This window comes from Ambystoma mexicanum, chromosome 3q (assembly GCF_040938575.1).
Source record: "Ambystoma mexicanum isolate Mex_15411 chromosome 3q, UKY_AmexF1_1, whole genome shotgun sequence".
NCBI lineage: Eukaryota > Metazoa > Chordata > Amphibia > Caudata > Ambystomatidae > Ambystoma > Ambystoma mexicanum.
In genome coordinates, this window is record NC_090926.1 from 272,747,083 (window position 1) to 272,767,074 (window position 19,992).

The window sequence follows — 19,992 nt, forward strand, 5'->3', positions numbered from 1 at the left end:
CCAGAATGCCCTGGGACAGATGGTCAGTGAGAAAGGAGGCCAGCCAGTCCAGTACCCGCTCCGAGACACCTAGTGTATCATGGAGTCATTTTCGGAGGATAGAGTGGTTGACTGTATTAAATGCAAAGGAGAGAACAAGTAGAATGAGAACGGCTCGTGAGTTGGAATCAACAGTTGCGGGCAGTTCCTCGCGGGTGTTCAGAAGAGCAGTTTCTGTGCCAGATTGATGGTCCTAGAGGCAACCAACAAGTTCGGTGTGCTGGGTCATTTGGGGGAAGACCAGCTTCTCCAGGAGTTTCCCAAGGAAGGGGGTGATAGATATGGGGTGGTAGTTGACTGGACAAGATGGTATCAGGTAATATTATATCCCCATATATATGGTCGCTGTAAATAATATCGCCGGGAAAAGGTTGTGGCGATATTATATGGGTGACCATATATATGGGGACAGGGGCAAAAAAAAAAAAAATAATAATTTCCATGCAATAATGTCGCCACAAAAAATGCCCATTTTTCGGCGATATCTTTGCATGGCGACATTTTTGTCGCGACATTATTACATGGAACCCACAAGATGGGTCTGCAGAGGGGGCTTACAAAGGAGTGCTTGAGGGAGGGATGAGGGGAAAGAACCAGAGGCAAAAGAGTGGTTGCAGAAATCAGCAAGTGCAGGGGTAAAGGAGCCAATGTTGTCCTTGATGGTTTTGGAGGAGCAGAGGGAAACCTGTTTGGAGGAGACCTTCATGGAGCGGACGACTCAGGTGACCTCATCATGGAGGAGAAACAGTAAGAGAAAGCCGGCGAGCCCAGGGAAAGGGTTGGGACACAGAAGCACTGCCTGGCAGTTTAACGAAAGGCCTAGATGGTGGGCCTGGGACCCACAGTACTAATTTGGGGAAGAGCGATTGGTTTATGAAGTCCTGTCAGTAGAGTATAACCGGTGAAGAGCGGATCTGGGATTCACACCCATAAGGAGTGGTACAAGAAAACATGATAGAGGAACATGCCAGGTGTTTTGTGATATTGGGATTTGCTCCCAAATGGTGCTTCTATGAACAGAGAATTCTAAGGAAGGTACATGTATTAATTGCATTTGTTACACGCCCAGACCCTTAGGCATCACGACGAGGTTACAGACAGCTTAATTAGACATTCATTAAATAGGCCATTACGGCGCAGTTACAGTAGGATTTACGGCAATGTGATGGTACAGATCCAGAGGTATTTACAACAAAAAACGTAAAGAATAGTTATTTACAATACAAAATGGTACAAACAAGTACAGAAGTATTTACAGGTAGTATGATGGCGGTTAACAGTGGTCTAGGTTAAAAAGCCAAGTTTTTAACAATTATTTTAAACCTGTGAAGATTTCCTCATTTATGTTGGTGAGCGTTCGGTAATTCCAGTGTTTGGGGGCTAGATCTTGGAAGCTAATGCCACCTGCTCTAGTATTTTTGTAGCAAGGCTTTGCTAAGAGTGAATGTTTATTAGATCTTAGGGATCTAGTGAATTCTATTTTGGCAATAGCATGGTTCAGGTAAATGGGAGCATTTTTATGGAGGCATTTGAATGTGAGGGGGTTTTGAAGAGGACTCTGGCTTTGATGGGCAGCCAGTGCTGGTCTCTTCTAGTTTTGGAGATATGGTCAGATTTTTGTTATTCCGAGGGCGGCTTGTAGGGCTTCGTTTTGTATAAACCCCGGCACTTGGTGACTGTTTTCTGTATCCCTACGGTCCCACTTCCTGCACTTGACACCGGACGTCTGCACTTACCTTTCAATTGCCACCTGCTGGCCCCACTTTTTTTTATTGTTTATTTATTGTTCTTATCCCATGTACTGCACTTTCCTCTTCCACCTTCCCCCCGCACTTCTCCTCCTTCCCCTTCCCTTGCGCGATCTGAATGACACCTGGCCTAGTAGGATCATTGTCTGTCTTCCCCTGTTCCCCCTCCCTTGCCTCGTCGCGCCTTGAAACACTTGTGTATAGGCGTGTTATAAATGCCATATCATAAGTTGTAATTTATTGAGGTTAGAGATGGATGTACCAAGTAATAGTACATTACAGTAGTCAAGTCTTGATAATATTAAAGCCCTGCACAGGTAATGCAATTTGTAGGGGTCAGGAATTGGTGACTTAGGGAAATACGTTTAGCCGTATAAGAGGTAGAAGATGAGAGAGCGCTAATGTGTTTGGTCATTGAGAGGTTAGCGTCCAAGTAGACTCCTAGAGTTTTACATGTTTCAGTACCGATATAGTACCATCTATCTTGATAGCAGAGTAGTCTGGAGGAAGTGTACCTATTTTAGATTGGGGGCCCACAATGATAATCTCTGTCTTCTCATTGTTAAGACAGAGGCTGTTTAATGCCATCCAATTTTGAATTATGGCGTAGATTTTGTTGATAGAGTATCTTGGGAGTAGTTCCCCGAGAGTGGGATAAGGATCTCAGCGTCATCTGCAAAATTGGTGTAGATGACACCCATATCGTCTAGGGCTGAGAAGACAAGCTTAGTATGAGTGTGGGTGAGAGGCAAGAGCCTTGAGGTACACCAATGGGGACTGATATCGGGTCCGCAGCTTCTTTGCCTATGGAAACTCTAGAGGTTTGTTCCACTAGAAATGATTTAATCCACGTGGTAGCGTCAGTGGAGAAGTTGAAGTCCTTAGCTAGGGTGGAGCAGAGTTTATTATGATCCACTAGATCGAACGCTGCTGATGAGTCCAGTAAAAGGAGGATGCAGAGTGTTCCTGTGTCTCTGATAGAATCCATTTGGTATTTGAGGTCCAAGAGGGCTGTTTCCATGCTGTGATTGGGACGGAAGCTGAATTGTCTAGTACCAAGGACCTGGTACTGTTCCAGATGTGCTTGGACTTGATTGTAGGATGATTCGTTGAGAATTTTGAGAAGAAACTGGACTTCTGTTATTGGCCTATAATTAGTGGGCACAGAGGGATCAAGGCTAGGTTGTTTTAGAAGGTGTGTAACCCAGGCTTCTTTAATGCTGGCTGGAACCAATTTAGCATTAAAGGAGGCATTTACAAATTTAGTTATAATAGGTGTCAGAGTGTGTGAACAGGATTTAACTACTTTCACTGGGACAGAATCTCCTTTGCAATTTGAGGCTTTGAGTGTAGATATGGTGTCAAGCACTAATTCTTGGAAGACTTGAGTGAAATAGAAGAGGGGTTGGTGTTCTCATTAGAGATCGGGAGGCGATTGACAGGAGCAGATTTATCCACTAGAAGTTGCTTTTTTGTTGTAATTTTGTTTTGAAGTAGATCAATCTTAGCAGCTAGAGCTCTTGGATTGTGGTGCACCACTCTTTGCTGGTATTGGTGGAGTTTGTGGCTGGGGCTGGATTTCCCAGTTCTTTTAGGATTGAGAATAATTCTTTTGAGTGGGACACAGCATTACTGACCCGAGCATTATAGACATTAGCTTTATGGGTGATGATAGCTGTTTTATAGTTTTTATTTGCCTCCCTATAGGCTTTTTTAGTCTGTTGCGGGGTGTTTTCTGAAGGCATGTTCGAGGGTGCGTCTGGTTCTCCAAGTGTGACAAAATCATCATTGAACCACAAACATGATCGTTTGTCGGAAAGTTTAGTTTTGGTAGTGAAAGGAGCTACGGCATTGATGGTAGAGGTGAGGCAGTTATGATAAGCTATAAGGTAAGAAAACTGGGTTCTAGATAGTGAACACTCCTGTGGTAAGCTCCTTGTGTAGATCTCTTCAAATCTGTTAGTTTCAGCAAGGTCACAGGTTGTAAGAGGCTAACCCAATGCCTCTTGGTGGGGAAACTTTAAGAAGTGTCCTGGTTACCTTGCAAAGTAAGTATTTGGACTCTTGTTTATAGAAGGATCTCACGCATTATTGCTGCGGTTTTAAACATGAGAGTTCTTTAATTACATTGAAAATAAAGCTTAGACATATTTGTCTGTTATGTGAATGTCAGCTGACATTCACTTAACAGACATATGTCTAAGCTTCTATAAACAAGGGTCCAAATACTTACTTTGCAAGGTAACCAGGACACTCTTCTTAACAGTTATGAGTTATGATAAGCGTCTGCTAGTAGGCAGGGTAGGCAGGGGTTATCGTTGGAGATTGACCAAGTATCTAATGCTGTGGAGAGCAAGGGCACTAGGTTTTCAGGTGTAAGTTTATAAGAATTATTTCTAGTTTCGTAGGAGTTGGTAGTTTTAGGTTTGGTTGGAGGGGGTTCATTGGAACGGATAATGAACTTGATGTTATGATGGTCTGTCCAGTCTAGGGAAGAGATAGAGTCGATGGATGAGTCAGTTTTGAGAGAGAGATTCCAATCAAGGGTTCTTCCTTTGATGTGAGTGAGGGCATTCACTAGTTGGATAAAGCTCATATCCTTCAGGGACGAGTGTAGTGCTTCTGCATTAGTGTCTAGGCTATCATTAAACCCTAGGTTCAAATCTCCCAGGATCACGCATTTGGTGTTGGGCTTGATGAGGGGAGCCAATAGTAAAGGGATGCTTGTTTCAGGGTGGCTATCACTGCTATGTTGATAGTTGTTTTTTCACTTATAGGAAGTTTGGCGAGCAATATTTCGTCACCTGCAATGTTTTAATGGGGCATGGTCTTAATTGGAGTTTAGTCTTGGCGATGACGGCAACACCACCTCCATGCGAGTGGGTTCCATCAGTACTAAGGATGGTATAGTCTGGTGGAATTGCGAGAGTTAGGAGAGGGCCAGAGGCTTGGTGAAGCCATGATTCAGTGACTACTAGTAGGTCAAGCTGTGATTCTGTAATGGAGGTTGTGTATTTCAGTGGCATGAGCTCTTAGGGAGCGGGCATTTATGAGGGCGCCTTGAAGGGAGGTCAGAGGTTTTTTGCCTAGGGATGTCTGCCGTCATGGTGGTCATGGGTCTAGGGTTTGGACTTTGTTTAGTGTTAGATTTAGACAGACGGTCGTAGGTCATAGAGGGTGACTGCTTAAGTGGGGTGTGATCAGATGTGATGAAGTTAGCCCAATACAGGGTTTGGGATCTTAAGCCTCGCCTAAGATGGGGAGAGTGTGGTTTTCTTCAGGGTTGTTGTGCTTCTGGGTGGACTCCAGTGTGCGTGTGATGGTGGGGCTTTTAGTGTCATAAGTAGTGGCATAGGTAATAGCATTGAGTCTTGTGACAAAGGCGTGGTTGGTAGCGGGTGGGAATGGGGATAGTGAGGGCAAGAATGGTGTAGGGCATGGAATGGAGTGGTGCCTGGGGCAAGCCAGTTTGGAGAGGCCATTTTTGTAAGTGAAGTAGTGGCTCCCAGAACAGGGTACGTTGTTCGGGATAATACAGAACAGGAGCATGATGATCGTTAATGGCCTAACATGGTTGTGTGAGATTAGGGTTAATGTGGGAATAGGGTGTTTGTCTTTGAGGTGTGGCTGGTGAGAGTGGGTTGGTTCAAGGCTAAGCTAGTTGGTGATGAGGGTTGAACTATATTGAAAGGGAGATCTTGGGGAAGGAGCCATAGCTTCTGGAGTGAGTTGCAGTACAGGAGGAGAAAGCTATCCTGTTGATCAGCAGAATTTGGTTAGCTTTGAACGTTTGCTTTGAATGGAAAGACTCACGGGGAAGGGAGATGACTGAAACTGTGAACATTGACCATTTAAATCGTTTGTGTTGGATTTGAACATGTGCTCTTCAAGAAGCAGAGAGAGATCCCTTTGCACCTTGGAGTTAGTTTGAGGCCGAGGATAGGATTTTGAATACAGGGCGTACATTTATTTTGGCCATCTTGTCACTGGACAAACCCTTAGTTTAAGTTGAGGTAGGGAAAAAGCTCAGAGTAGGGACAGCAAGGCATTTTCCAACCTCTTACTTTAAATAAAAGTTTGTAACCACAAACAGGACTCCTCTGTGTCTGCATCTCATTCCTGGCTCCTCACAGTAAGCAGTACAAATTGCCAGTGTCATCATGCAATGTTTGTCTTTGTTCTCACTAGCTTAATAGTCTTTAAGAGTGCTGCCTCCTATTTCCGGATATGGGTTGTTTGACCTAAAATACACTTGACCTACTGCATACATTTGACCTAATTTTCGGACCCAATTATTTTTGGACCTGTGGAGGGAGAACCCTCCCGCATCACTCCGCCTAATGCGGGGTGAGACCCCAGCACACTCCTCCCCAGACTTCCCCCCCCCCCCACCTTAACCTATTCCCTTACCCCACCCCAGAACCATTTTTTTAATTGAAGTGTAACATTTGTGCTACCAAATTAGGTCAAATGGGAGTAGGTCAGGTTGGCATTAGGACAACTATGCCAATACCCCATTTCCAGCTGGCAGTGCTTTGGACTTCACTCTCAATATATTCTAGAACCCCCACACACCCAAATTCCAGCATGGAGAGTTTCCACTTTTTCAGTGGGTGGCTCACTCCAGGTTTGGGTTCCAAGTTCAGCCTTCGTTGCAGTTCTCCCCCCCAATCTCCATTTCCTACTTCTGGCATCTGCCTAAACACTCTTGCTCCGGTCACAGTCCTGGGCGTCAGCTCCCTAATCTCTCGATTTACTTGCGTGCATCTATTTGTCAAGAGTTCTTCTGGCCACTTTGTTTTGCCCCAGCAGCTGGTGCGTCTTCTGTGGCTTGCTCTAGTGTGCTCACATAGCCCCACACTCTCAAGGTTGAACAGGGATACTTTACTCATCCTTGCTGCTTCTGAGCGGCCCTGTGTGACCTGCTGTCCCTATGCACCTTGGCCTTTCTTCCTGGGTTTTCTATGGCCCTTATGCTCACTTCTATCCAGTAGTGTGCACAGAGGGCACTTCCACACAAAGGTCATTATACAATAACAGTTTGAGGTATAGATTGCTGTAGCCAGATTACAGAAGGGTTAGAGCAGCAGATGGCTCAATGCAGAAGCTAGCACAGCAGCAAAGAGGGAGCGGTTAGCCTTTCTGGCTCCACGGACACATGAGCTTAAAAAACCTGTGTACCAAGCAGAACAAACTCTTTAACTGGGTCCTTGCCTTTTGTACCGTTTTGTCTTTAAAAAGGGATATAGGACTGCTATGGTCCTAACACTATTGTAACTACCATGTTAATTATAACACCAACAACAAGCAGTTCCATCAATCACAAGCACATTTTTCCACGTACATTTTTTCGAAGTCAAATTTTGTCTGCAGCAAACTTTCAAACTGTACATGAAGGGGGGTGCTGTTCGACCAGCACACAATGTAGACGTGTGCCTCCGGAGCGCCGCTGCGGCCTAATATCCTGGCATATTAATCTACCTGGATTGGGGCGTTCTAACATCCTGCTGCCTGGACCACCACCAAAGCGACCCCGGCACAGCCTCCTGACAGTCCGGTGCAATTTGGTGCAGGAATACAGACTTGGTGGGCCGTTCTCTGGCAGCCTTGGGAGATGGGACCTTGCATGGCGCAGGCTCCACCGCAGTGATCGGCTGCAGGAAGTGGGCCGCACAGCTGGGCCTTCTGATGCCTGACCGGGGTGGCGACTGCCATACACCCTGTGCCCCCCGTCATTCCCGCCTGGAGGTGGGGACTACAGTCAGCGCTGTGATTGCTGGCAGCCCGACCAGCGGAGGGCCTCTGGAATCCCTCGGTGGTGGCTGCCTGTGGGTGCCTCTGTAGCAGACTGGTAGAGTCTGTGAGGTCCGCTGCTGGGACCGGAGCGCAGGTGCACTTTGAGTCCTTGTGCACCCCAGGGGAGGCTTGCTGACAGCGGTGGGCCCACCATAAGTACCCACCCTTACAGCGTTTACATCTTGTATGGTGGCTGTCGTCCTCGTTGGCTTACCACTAACACTTGTCTTCGCCCTGGGGCCCCGCCCCCGACACTGACAACTCCTGGGGAAGATGAATGGCCTGGAGCAGGGAGGTGCATTGAGATCTGCTGTGGAAGGGGTGGCCTCCTAGCTGGCCTCACTACGTGTGCCCCACCCCCCCCTCACCCGAGGCAATCAATACTGGGGCTGAGGAGGTTGTGCCCTGCCTGCTACTGCATTTCAGACAGTTCGCCAGTGACCCCATGACTGGGATATCGCTTAGAACTGGCGGTGCAGCCCCTGCCCTTCAGACCACATGGGCCCCTGCTGCACTTTCCCTGATCTACTGTTGTGTCTGATGTGCCCCGTGGTGAGAGGGGACCCTCCCTTCAACATATAATCCTTTGGTGCAAATACCCCCTATGGTGCCTGAGCCTGTTGGCGTCCCGGATGGTGCTGGCAGTTCCACACAGTGACCCAGGGTACCACTGCGGCTAGGGTTCCCTTAACACAGCCAGTGCTACATGCTGCTGTGAGACCTCCGCACAGGGCTAGAGCTCGCTGACAAGAGCCCAGCTCATCAGCCTTACGCCATGGTCAAGGATAAAACCAAGAAGACAGGCACACAAAACAAAATGGACCAATACACGGTGACCACAACAGTGGCTTCTAAGCTTGCCTCTACAGACAGTGTCGTCGGACATGGATACTCCTGTTGCCCTGTCGCTGGTGGATGCGATGGGCGCCATAGCAGATTCCAGGAACTCCATGGAGGCGAAGATTGATGGGCTCAGCTCTGAAATCTCACTGCTTCGCCATGACCTGCACACGCTGTTGTCCAGAATGGTTGAGGCGGAACAGTGAATTTCAGACTCCGAAGATGCTCTTCGGGCAGTGGAGGGACGGTTTTCCATGGTTACCCAAAAAAGTAAGACCGTTGAGGACAGAGGAGAGGATGGTGAGGGGCACTCATGCAGAAACAATCTTCGGATTGTGGGCCTGCCTGAAAATTCGGAGGGCCCCAGTATGGAACTTTTCCTGGAGTCTTGGCTGGTGGATTTTATGAAACCCAAGCCCTTCTCAAACTGCTTCTCCATTGAAAGGGCGCATCAGGTCTTGACCGGCCCTCTGACCCCTGGGGCTTCACCCCGTACTGTGATTGCACAGTTCCTAAACTACCGAGATAGGGACACCCTGCTCCAGATGGCACGCTTGAAGGGCCCCACCACATACAATGGCACCAAGATCTCCTTTGTTCCTCTCCCCCAACCCCCTCCAAGTTCCCCCCCCCCCCCGACTACACCAAGGAGGTCCAGAGGGCTTTTCAGACCTTTGACATGGTCAAGAAATGCCTTAATGCTCACAGTGTCAAATTTGCCCTACTCTTTCCAGCGCTCCTTAAGATACGCAAGGGAGGTAGCGATTTCCTCACGGCTTTGCCTGATCCAACTTAAAATATTGCACAGAACATAATACTTGGCAGACTGCTTTTCAGATGTGGTTGTGCTGCCCACGAGCGGTGCATGCGATGTAAACTGGGCAGACGGTACTTTTTTCCACATCTGAGAGGATTGTCTGCTGCTTCTGTGGGAAGGCCCCCTTCATCTGATTAAGTGCCTGTTAAATTTAAACAGTCCCTACTGCAGGATGATTTTAACGTTACATCAACCTGAATGAGGCCAAGCCTACTGCAAAAGCTCAATTATTGGACCCAAAGTGCATTAGACAGGATGTAGTTGGGGTAATGATGGCCGGGCCCAATTAGAAAGGCTGTTGTAGTAAAGGATTGCAACTCACATCTTCATGAAGGTGGTTGTAGTTGGAGTGATCCAGCAGGAGCAGCCTCTCGAGCACATCCTTGCCAGCCCAGCGTTTGGTACCCAGTAATGTATCAGTCTCTCTCTGTGGCACCCATCCTCTTCCATTGCTGCTAGTGGACGTCTCTGTTGGCTGAACCGTGTGCAGCTCTGTCGGCTTGCTTGTGGTACCCTTCTTCCATACCTTCGCACTCTGGTTTATCAGAGATACCCTGGAGCTGTGGAGAGAACAAGCTTTTGCTTTTCATTCATATCTCACCACAGGCCGAAGGATCTGCTTCAGAGCAACAAACGTCATTTGAGGTGTGCTTACACACCTCATTTGGTCCCATTTGGACCAGACCAAACAAGATGCACTTATGAACATTTCTAAACACCTCCTTTAACCTCCCCCAGGATTAAGCAATGGGAAAATTGAATACCCAGCAAAACCAAAGTACAGTAATTTACAGTAGATAATAAAGAGCCCTGAAAATACAGGTTTATGCGGCAAAACAGATTCAGATTGTACAGGTGAGCCAAACAAATGCACAGGGAAGGAAGAGGGAACAGAATCCAAGTGCCTCCCTCTTATCAAGGACAGCAATCCCAGGATCACTTGGAAGTGCCACAATACCAGTGCATGGAGAAAACCTAATGACAAACTATAAAAAGGGTTGATTTTAGTTTCCCCCTCAGACTGATGGCCCTCCATTGATGCCCAAATGTTGCCTCAGTGATTAACCTTGCGCCCATGTCTATCTTTGCTTGATTAAAGAAAGAAAAAAGAACAGTTTATATCATTTAGTATTTTAACTTTAAAGTACTTTTTAACTGTTATCTTGTACAGTTTATTTCATTTACGGTTAATGCCAATATTCTTTTTATTTATACTTCCTTGAAGAGCTCTGTGAGGAGTCAGGAATGAAACTCAGACACAGCCATCATTTTGGCTAAAGGCCGTTATTAAAAATAAAAGGGGTTGGGAATGTGCCTTTCTGACCCTGCTCCAAGAGGAATTTCCCTACCTACACCAAAACGAAGGATCTGCCTGTGTCAGCATTTCTAAAATAAAAACAAGGGTCCTGTGTCCAAAGTTCTATTCTGACCATCACGCTATAAAATAAATTCTAAGGTGAAGACGGAAATGTCTTTAACCTTGGGTGGTTTAGAAACTTGTTCATAAAGGATGAATAAATGGCTCCAACACAAAGGTTCTTCAAGGATAAAAGTCCTTGCTCCAGAGGGTGGTTCCCTTCCCCTGGATTACTCTTTACTGTTTCACAAACAGGTCCTTTTGCCTTTCTTGGCCAATAGCAACACCGATACACAAAACTGTCAATCTTTGTAATATTTTTTCTTTCAGGACCCTGGTATACCTTTCAGTCAGGATTTTGCTCCTCCTCTCCTGGTTAACACAATCCATTTTTCTTAGTCCTGATGTTTCTTCTCCGGTCTCCGTCACTCTTCTACATTTCTTATAACTGCCTGGTATACTCTCCTGCCAGGGCTTCTGTTCATACAGAGCCCTCTCCCAGAGTTGCATATATACTTTGATAATGTATCTTCTTGATATATTATCCTATTCGGGTTTCCCATATGATGGCACTGTATAGATTCACATTTCTGTAAGGGTTTTTCTCGTAGTTCAATTCCCCCTTTAACAAGAAATCCTTTTGTGCTTTCTCACTCAATGGCTTTATTTACAATTATTTGCATGCAGGGTTGTCGCTGATATGCCCCAGTGTCCCTGCTGTCTCTGGGTGTGGACTCACTGGCTCTTGTTGGCATTCCTGGATTCTCCCTTTGTCAGCCGCTGTAGCGTTTCCATCTGCTTCCTTCTCGCAACCACTTCCTCTTTGTTTCCTCGTCTCTTGCGGCTTCCACTTGACCAGTCTGCTTCGTTCCAGGCTCCGGTAAGTGAAGCGCTGCTTTTGGTCACCTGAGAACACCCAGGAGTCTCTAGTCATCTCCTGACGCTCCCACAGCATGTCCGTCTCGTACGTCTCGTACAGCTTCTTTCTCCTTGGTCAGTGAGCTGCGTAAGCCGTTCTGCTGATCCTCGCAGAGAGATGCAGAAACATCGACTCTCTGCCTTTGCTCTTTAAGTTTCCCAGGCACAGGTGCTTGTGGCCTTCTTCACTCTGCATTGCTCGATCCCTCTTCTCCGTCCCAGTATTTTGGTAATTCTGAGAAAGGAATTCCATTTTTGATAACTGGCTCGAAAAACTTGGACAAACATTCTCAATGATTTTCAATGGAAAGTCAGTCTTGGATGATTGATAGGTGGAATTGGAGAAGGTGATTTCATAAGTTTCACTAGGCAATCCCAAGTTGGAAGGTTAGCCTATAGGTCTGGGTGAAAGGTATTGCCTATTCTTCACAGGACATTAGGCCATTATGGTATTAGACATTAGAGTTATCTTCAAGGGGGAATGTGGGATACCAGGTCTCACCCGATTAAGCCATTACATCTCCCCAGAGGCAGTCTCCCTCATATAGCCGCTCCCAAGGTCAGCATCAGGTAGCGTCTGCTGTCCCCTGGCCACATGGGAGGATGTCACCGCCAGCGCCGGGGAATCAGTGATGACTCCCCCCAGATTCATCAAAACTCCCAATTATAATATATGATATTATTCCACATTTTCCATTAGTCTGGAATTCTGATGTGAAAACAGAAAGGAAATGTAGAAGTGTTTATTTGATATTGTGTGTAATCAGAGCTTGGGTTAAGTTAATTGTTTTTCTCAAATGGAATTACTAGGTGGGTGTTGAGATGGATTTCTAAACTCTGACCTGGTGGGCAGAAGTTTAGGAGACCACCCTAGTTTAGTGGAACAGGGGAACCTGCTGGACAAACTAGACCAATCTATGGTAGCTTGGCAGGCAGTCAAGACCAAGTGCCTCTTCATGAGTTGGGTGGTATCCTGGCAGTATACCGCTGGGATACCACCTGGGCTAATAGCGTTGCCACCAACCGGTCCGGTGCTATTAGCGCCAGATCAAGAGTTGGCAGTAATGTGTATTCTCCATTGGGTCCATTGGACCCAATGGAGCATATTCAGCGCAATTAGAGCTGGGGGTAAATACTTGTGATTAGGCAGACCCTTAAATGCAGCAGTAATAGCGTTACTGTCGCATTTAATGGCTACCTCCCAACTCGTGATGAGGCCCAAAGTCTCAGGAGGGTTGATAGTGACCGGAAACCAACAATGAGCACACAAAGTAAAACTGCACAGAGTATCAAACATACATTATAGGCCTTATAATCAAAACACAATTAAACTACAGTTATGAAGAAACAATACCGCATGCGATCATACACCAACATATATACAATAATGTAATTAGCCTAAGGCTGATGATGGGGGAAGAAAATAACCACAACCTTTAACAGTAAAGGGGTTAAATCAACAGATATTAATTTAAGCAGTCCATTAACAATCCCTAACTTATGTAGTCCAGCCCTACGGAGAGAGGAGCCTAGAGCTCAAAGTACAGTTGTGCGTTAACTTGCAGTTATGCGTAAATGAAAAAGTGGGTTCTCTCCAGGGGGTTGTAGCTGCTCAGGAAGGGGCTTCAGGCAATGAAGAATAAGTTTCTATTCCTAGAAGAGGGTCTACCCTTGCAGATAGAGTGACTTTCGTATTTCGGGAATAGCTGGGGAGCACAGACTATGCCAGCCTAAGTGAGTATATTTTGGAGGGACACTCGTGCTTAAAAGTGAATGGATGTGCCAGGGGGCCACTGGTAAGTTATGAAAGTACTCACTGACCCTCGACACAGTCCAGACAAATCTTTGGCAGTCTAGCCCACTTCGCCTGTTGGTGTTAAACCTGCAGTTTCAGGATGCTCTGGCTCTCAACGGCTGCAGTACGGGACGATTGTCCGTGATGGGACAGTTGCTTTTTCTCGGCCCTTGCAGGAAGAAGGTTAATTCCAGTGAGCTTGTTTCAAGGCATAGTAGGCAAGAACTGCAGGCACTTTCAGCGAGGCTCGCCATAGCAGGGCAACACAGGGACCGCAAATGCTCGCAGTGTGGTGCACCATCGTAAATCGTGACCGAGGGGATCTAGGACAATGCAGGAGAGGGCACAGGACAATAAGCTAGCGATTCCCAAAGTCTCAAGTCTCAACTCGGGATGGTGGCGATCCTGTGCAATACCCTGAGTTTGAGCTGGTCAGTTCACTGGAGCCCAGGAACACATCCTAAGAGGCTCTCTGCGAGGGTAGATAAGAAGCCGATATAAGCTGTTCCCACTACTCCAAAAGGGCGAAGCGCCCTTGCAGGCCTTCTTGGTTCGATGAAACAGGGGTCCAGCAGGACAACAGCTGTGACATGGTGCCAAACCTTCCAAGCACATCACTGGCGTTTCCTGGAGTCGGCTTTCTTCTTAAGGATACTTAGCTCCGTATGAGGTTCAGTGTGAACCTCAGTAGATTGACCTGGAATGGATGCATAGCCCCTTCTCTTATCCAAGATTCGTTTTGCACTCAAATCTCAGATAGCCAATGGAAGATCTGCTCTCTTGCATGCATGCCAGACGTGAGCCAATCGTGGCCCACAGTGGTCCCTGTCAATCATGGCTACCAGGCATCCTGGCACCAGTAGTGTGGATTGGGATCAGACAGTCCCAAACCTCTTTCTGGACACTAGCACACGTGACATGCAGGAGCCTGCGAAATTTGCGAAATAGCTAATTGACAGAACAAAAGAATTTGTGGCACAGCCATTTTCAGCACTGGCCACTGGGCCCAACGCGGTAAATGCGGTATGGTCCATAAAAACGAAGTAAAAATACTTTAAAAGTAAAACTGCTGCCACCAGCTCGTCCTAGGCACACTACTGTAAGATAGTTGGCACAGATACAAAATTACCAAGAAATGGCAACACATTTGAAGACTAAGAGGAACAGTTTCCCAGTACTGAAAGCTTGAAGGACGTGTCAGTTTCCCCATAACAAATGAGTGACACCCAGAGGAGCGCAGCTGAAGGCTGTGGACCACTGGAAAAAAGTCAGGTTAGGTACTCTAAACAAAGGCAAAAGGTTTGGGCGGGGTTCACAAATGGAGGGAAAATTGCACCTAAGGGAAATCTTTCCTAACAGTGGGCACTGCCTCTGTCTTAGTTTTGGAGGAACTGGATTGGACTGATTTGTCTAGGTTTGACAAAGAAAAAGAATGCCATGTTTGAAACATTGCTGAGAGGATCAGTAATAAGACATTCCCCATTTTTAAATAGCCAATTGATAAGCGTGTGGATTTTTGTACAGGTTCAATCAACCAAGATTTAAAAGGAAAAGAAAAAGAGTGCACTCACTCACACATGTTAGACATTGAAAACATTAACACATGGACATGAAAAAATAAAGTGTACTGATAAATATGCTCCAAGGTCTTGTACGATTATGCTAAGGTCATATATGTGCACATTTTACAACTGTAGAGAACTTAGCCTGGTCTGTATAAAAAAAAAAACACACACACACACACACACACAAGTTTCATTGGATAAATTCTATAGATTGAAGGAAGATGGGCAGGAAAGCACTCGAGCAAATTGACAAAAAGTTACTCATGGTCCAATTGTAAGGTCCCACATAGGCATACGGCCACCTCAGAGCACCGAGCAGGAGGATGGGAGAGCAAGTTAGTTAGCAGGAATTTTCACTGCAAGCTACAAAGATGCATTCTAGTGACTGTATGGGCATTTACAAGGATGTGATAAGAAATAGATTTTGTGAGGGACAAGATACAATTCTCCTTATGAAGGCATTTTAAGATCTAGCAGTCTTATGTCAGGTTCAGTGGTAGGCAGTCAATCATACCCTGGGATTCATGGTAATAAACCACAACGAATATACAAAGGACTGTCAGAAAGGCCTGTGTGTATGCCTTCCAGAATTATAGTAGCAAAGTCCCATCTGAAAATTCTTACGTGTGCTGCAAAAGCTGCAAATCACGTAACCACACAGTTCTAGGCCAAGAAAGAGCCTAAACTTAACCAAGAGCCCAGCTGAGAGCTGGCCTTACTCATTCGTTCATTAATTGGTCTTATTCTCCCTTCCCATTTCCAGGTCTTCCTTTGCTTCCTTCCAATCTCTCTTTTTTCCCTTTCTGATTTCCCTTCTTTCTACATTCGCATTTGCCCTTTTCTTCCTAGATTCCTGAATTGTTCTTCTTTTCGTTCCCATTGTTTTTCCCATCCTTTATTTCCCCTACCCCATCTTCCATTTCAATGTCTCCTTCCCTTTCTTCCTTCGGTGTTATTTTGTCCATCCATCATTTCTTTCTCCCCACGGCTTTTCCTTTTTCCATCTCTCCTGACCCCCGTCTTTCCTTGGAGGTCTTATGCTTTCATTGCATTTCCCGTCTCCCTTTGCACATCTCACATATTTAATTTGTGCGTGCTTTTTAACTTTCTCCCAGTCTCTCAATTTCAGTCACCCGCTTATTCACCCCCACTGTACACCCCTGGGCTGTAGCAGGCCAGTTATCAATGCTGAGGTCCACATTCTGGGTGCATCACTTCTCTTTAGATTTCATGTGGCAATTCTGCCATCGCCCTTACCCAGATTTGAACCCCAGGTAAATGTTAGTGGGTGCCCAGGTAGCCCTGAAACTGAGGTGGCATTGTTTGGATTATTCCAACTCTCTATGTACAATAATTCATAGAGCCTTTCCGAAACCACGGTGGAGGGTAAATAGTGCCGAGCAAATCATACCCTCGGGTACATATTGCCAACTTGCTTAGATACCTCCGTCCCTGTGACTTGCAGCCCATGTGTTATGCACAGCCTTTCAGAGATTCTCCATTGCCCTCATAGTCCGTCGAAGGATTTTATAGCTGGAGTGATTTGTCCAATCTAGTCAGGCTAAGAATGAGTCTTGCAGCGGGATTCTGGGCAAGTGGCTCTTACTACAGAAACGTTTATGTTATCTCTTACATTGCAAACTATTAAAATAGTCCTGCAATAAAAGCTCTAGGGCTTGGAAAAGTTCAACTTTTTATCCAAAGAGGAGTAGGGCTGTGAGCTTAACAGATTAGGTGGTATCTTTTTTCAGCACAAACATTCGTGAGAAATTAACACTAATGTGGAATCAAATATGACCCCCTCTCTGCCCAGTTTGGGTGATTCACCCAATGATTTGGTCCAGTTCAAAGCAAAACTAAACCAAATGGTCACCCCAACAGTGGAATTTCAGTTTTGAAGGCATTCAGGGAAAAGATGGTTTGTCTGATCCAATCTGAGCAGGGCAGGTCCAGATACCATAATGCAAGTCTGTGTGGTGGCCTATGCATATCCTGAGTTGTGTGCCAACCACACACATCTGCCTAACTTCCTCATGTTACTAGGAGCGCAACGTGATTGGCCCTCACCCCGTATTTCTGAGCCTATGACATCGCCGGCAGGCGAGCGCCGGCCCACCAGCAAAGGCACACCTCTAAGGCTACGACCCCTGTCGTGAGCCTGTCTGGAGCCAGAGGAGCCCTTGCCCGTTACTCTCCCGACTTTTCTTATCCAGTTCCAGGCATCAAAGGGTAAGCACTCCACTATTGCGCACATATCCTGCTCTGTATTGCTGCTCCCTATCCCGTGCCGTACCACGCGAAAGGCCTGCCTACCCTCCCTGACCCGTGACCCATATCTCCTCCTGCCGCCGCCAGCCTACTTTTGTGCCGGCTTTGTGCTCGGACTCACACTTGATCATCTGCTACAGCCCTAACCTATCCCCTCTCCCATATGCACTGCCTTAGTGCCTGGGCCCGCTGCACAAAGATCGTGGTGCATGTGTCTCTACGCACTACTCCACCGCACCCCTGGGATCCGCAAAGAGACACGCATCCTACGCCTTCGCCCGACTACATGATCTTCACCTTCTCCAGACTGTGCACTAATTTCACTGTCATCTTCCATGCCTGCTACATGTCACTAGCTCCTAACTATTGCTGCTACTATCTCACACAGTAGCCAGATTGACCTCACCTGCTACTAGCCATGCTTAACCAGATCCGTAACACATATGTAACACTCAGTATCTTGTGCCATACATGTTGTCATGCTTGATTGCAGCGCCTAATACCTACCAGTATTGCCATTTGCCATATGCACTCTGCACTGTCCTCTGTTGCATTCCGATTGTTGTTTTCTGCACCAGCTGCTCTACAAATTGATTGTTGATCCTTGCATACAGTTGTACTGCCATTTTTAGTTGCATCTAGCACCTAGCTGCTCCCCATTTGACTATTGCGTTATGCACCTAGTTGCACTGCCATTTTGACAGTTGCACCTAGCCACTAGCTGCTTCGCCATCCTATCGTGGCACTCTAAACCCATACTCACCATGCAACACCTTCAACCAACCAACACACCAGTTGCCCTCCACACCAACATCCCCCCACCTACTTCCTATCCTCATTCTTCACTAAAAGCAACATCACTGCAAACCCTCCTACATCCACTATAGCATCACGCACCAGACCCAATAAAATCAGGAAACAACTCCTGGGACTCCGTTCTAGACACCCCTACACCTCCCCTCAAGCCACATCTAAGACCACAGAAACGCCGACTCACACAGCCAAATACTGCACCCACATCAGTCCCGACGCACCCTAACCCTGCCTCACCTATTCCACACAACACCACCCCGTCCACCTCCCAGCCGCCACACAACCTACAGTGTGCCCTTATCAACGCTAGATCCATCCCTGCTCATGCTACTGAAATCCACAAACTCCTAATCAACCTCGACCACAACATCCTAGCCATCACTGAGACCTGGCTACATAGCGCCGCAGGGCCAGCCCTCAGCCTTGCTATCCCACAGGGATACTCCATCAGGCAAGACCGCCTCTCCTCAGTAGGAGGTGGGGTAGCACTCAAAGACCAGTTAGAGGCCAGACAAATCCCATCTAACCTAGGTTAGAACACAGACTCCCTTGCTATAAAAATCGCCCTCTCCCCCAACTCCAACATCACCATCAACCTCATCTACTGTCCACCCGGCCCACTATCGGAATTCCATGAGAACCTCATACATCGCCTTACAGAAAACCTAAAAACCACCTCCAAAACCATCTTTTTAGGTGATATTAACCTTGGGTGGGATGACAAAAAGGACAAGCCAGCCAAAACCCTCTCACTAGCACTAAAGGAACTAGGCTTCGACCAAAAAATAAACCTGCCCACTCATGACAAAGGCCGCATCCTTGATTGGATAGCCGACCACAACTGTCAGATTGACATTAGCTCCATTACCCTCATTCCTTGGTCAGACCAACACCTCATTCACTTCCTCATCCCCACCGAGGCTAAAACCAAAAAGCCTAACCCCATCCACCCAGCCTTGGCAAGGTGCACCAAAAATCTCACCAAAGATATCATACCACACCTCAGCTCCCTCACTACAGACCTTAAGTCCTCCGACCCATCAGTACTAGCAGATATTTATAAGAACCCCATAAGCCCTGCTATAGACACCATTGCGCCCCTGCAGAACAAAAGCCAAAACGATGAAACACTCAAACACCTGGTTCTCAGCAGAACTAAAAGAGCTACGCTCTCAGAAGAGGAAAGCTCTGAATACTTGGCAGAAACTACCCTCCCCAGCCACCTTATCATCCTACAAAAGAATCACCTCGCAATACAAGAAAGCTATAATTACAGCCAAGACAGCTCCCTACAATGAAAGAAACACTAATGCCAGATCTGAATCCAAAGAGCTCTTTGCCATTTTCAAAGAACTCACCATACCAGTTACTAAATCCCAAGATATTACTAAACACCAAACTTGGTGTAACTCTATACAATCTGCCCTATTGAACAAAATTGAACTCCTACAAGAACAAATTAAGGAACACCACAAAAACTTATCTCAGCACATTAAAACTACCACTAGCACTGACCACCTGCTCACCTCCAGCCCAATGCACCCACCGACCAAAGCCCCCACAACCCCTTTCAAATTCATGGAAGTAACATAACAGGAAGTCATTGAGATTATGAACAGGATGAAACCATCCAACTGCAAAGGCGATCCTTGCCCAGCAAGTCTCATCAAAGACTGCACTGAAACACTTGCCCCCTTTCTCAAATCCTTCATCAACGCCTCCTTCAACACCAACACAGTTCCTGACAACCTAAAAGAAGCCTGGGTACGCCCCCTTTTTAAAAAACCACGCTCGACCCAGAAATTGCTACTAACTATAGGTGTCACGACCCACTTCCTGAAACCCCCCGGCAGGCCCATGGGCCAGGAGGGGTCTCAGCTCGGGCCCCCAACAAGCTTAGTGTAACGCTCACCTGATTCCCCACAGAGGCGCTGACCCGTTCTGGACTGCTACCAATTCTTCTACAGTAAAGCGCAGGGCCCGGAAGATGTACTGGACTGGCCCTCCCCCGAATCTCGTCTGTCTGGCTCGTAGGA

The 19,992-nt window shown here is 46.7% G+C and overlaps 1 protein-coding gene across 1 annotated transcript in view; it reads right to left on the minus strand.

Moving 5' to 3' along the window:
* The window catches only part of SLC39A5 (solute carrier family 39 member 5), a 334,372-nt gene that overhangs the window by 192,097 nt on the left and 122,283 nt on the right, over positions 1 to 19,992 (minus strand). Inside the window, exon 3 of the mRNA XM_069653748.1 lies at positions 9,563 to 9,800. Within this exon, the coding sequence (XP_069509849.1) occupies positions 9,563 to 9,800 (238 nt within the window). The remainder of the gene's footprint in view (positions 1 to 9,562; positions 9,801 to 19,992) is intronic.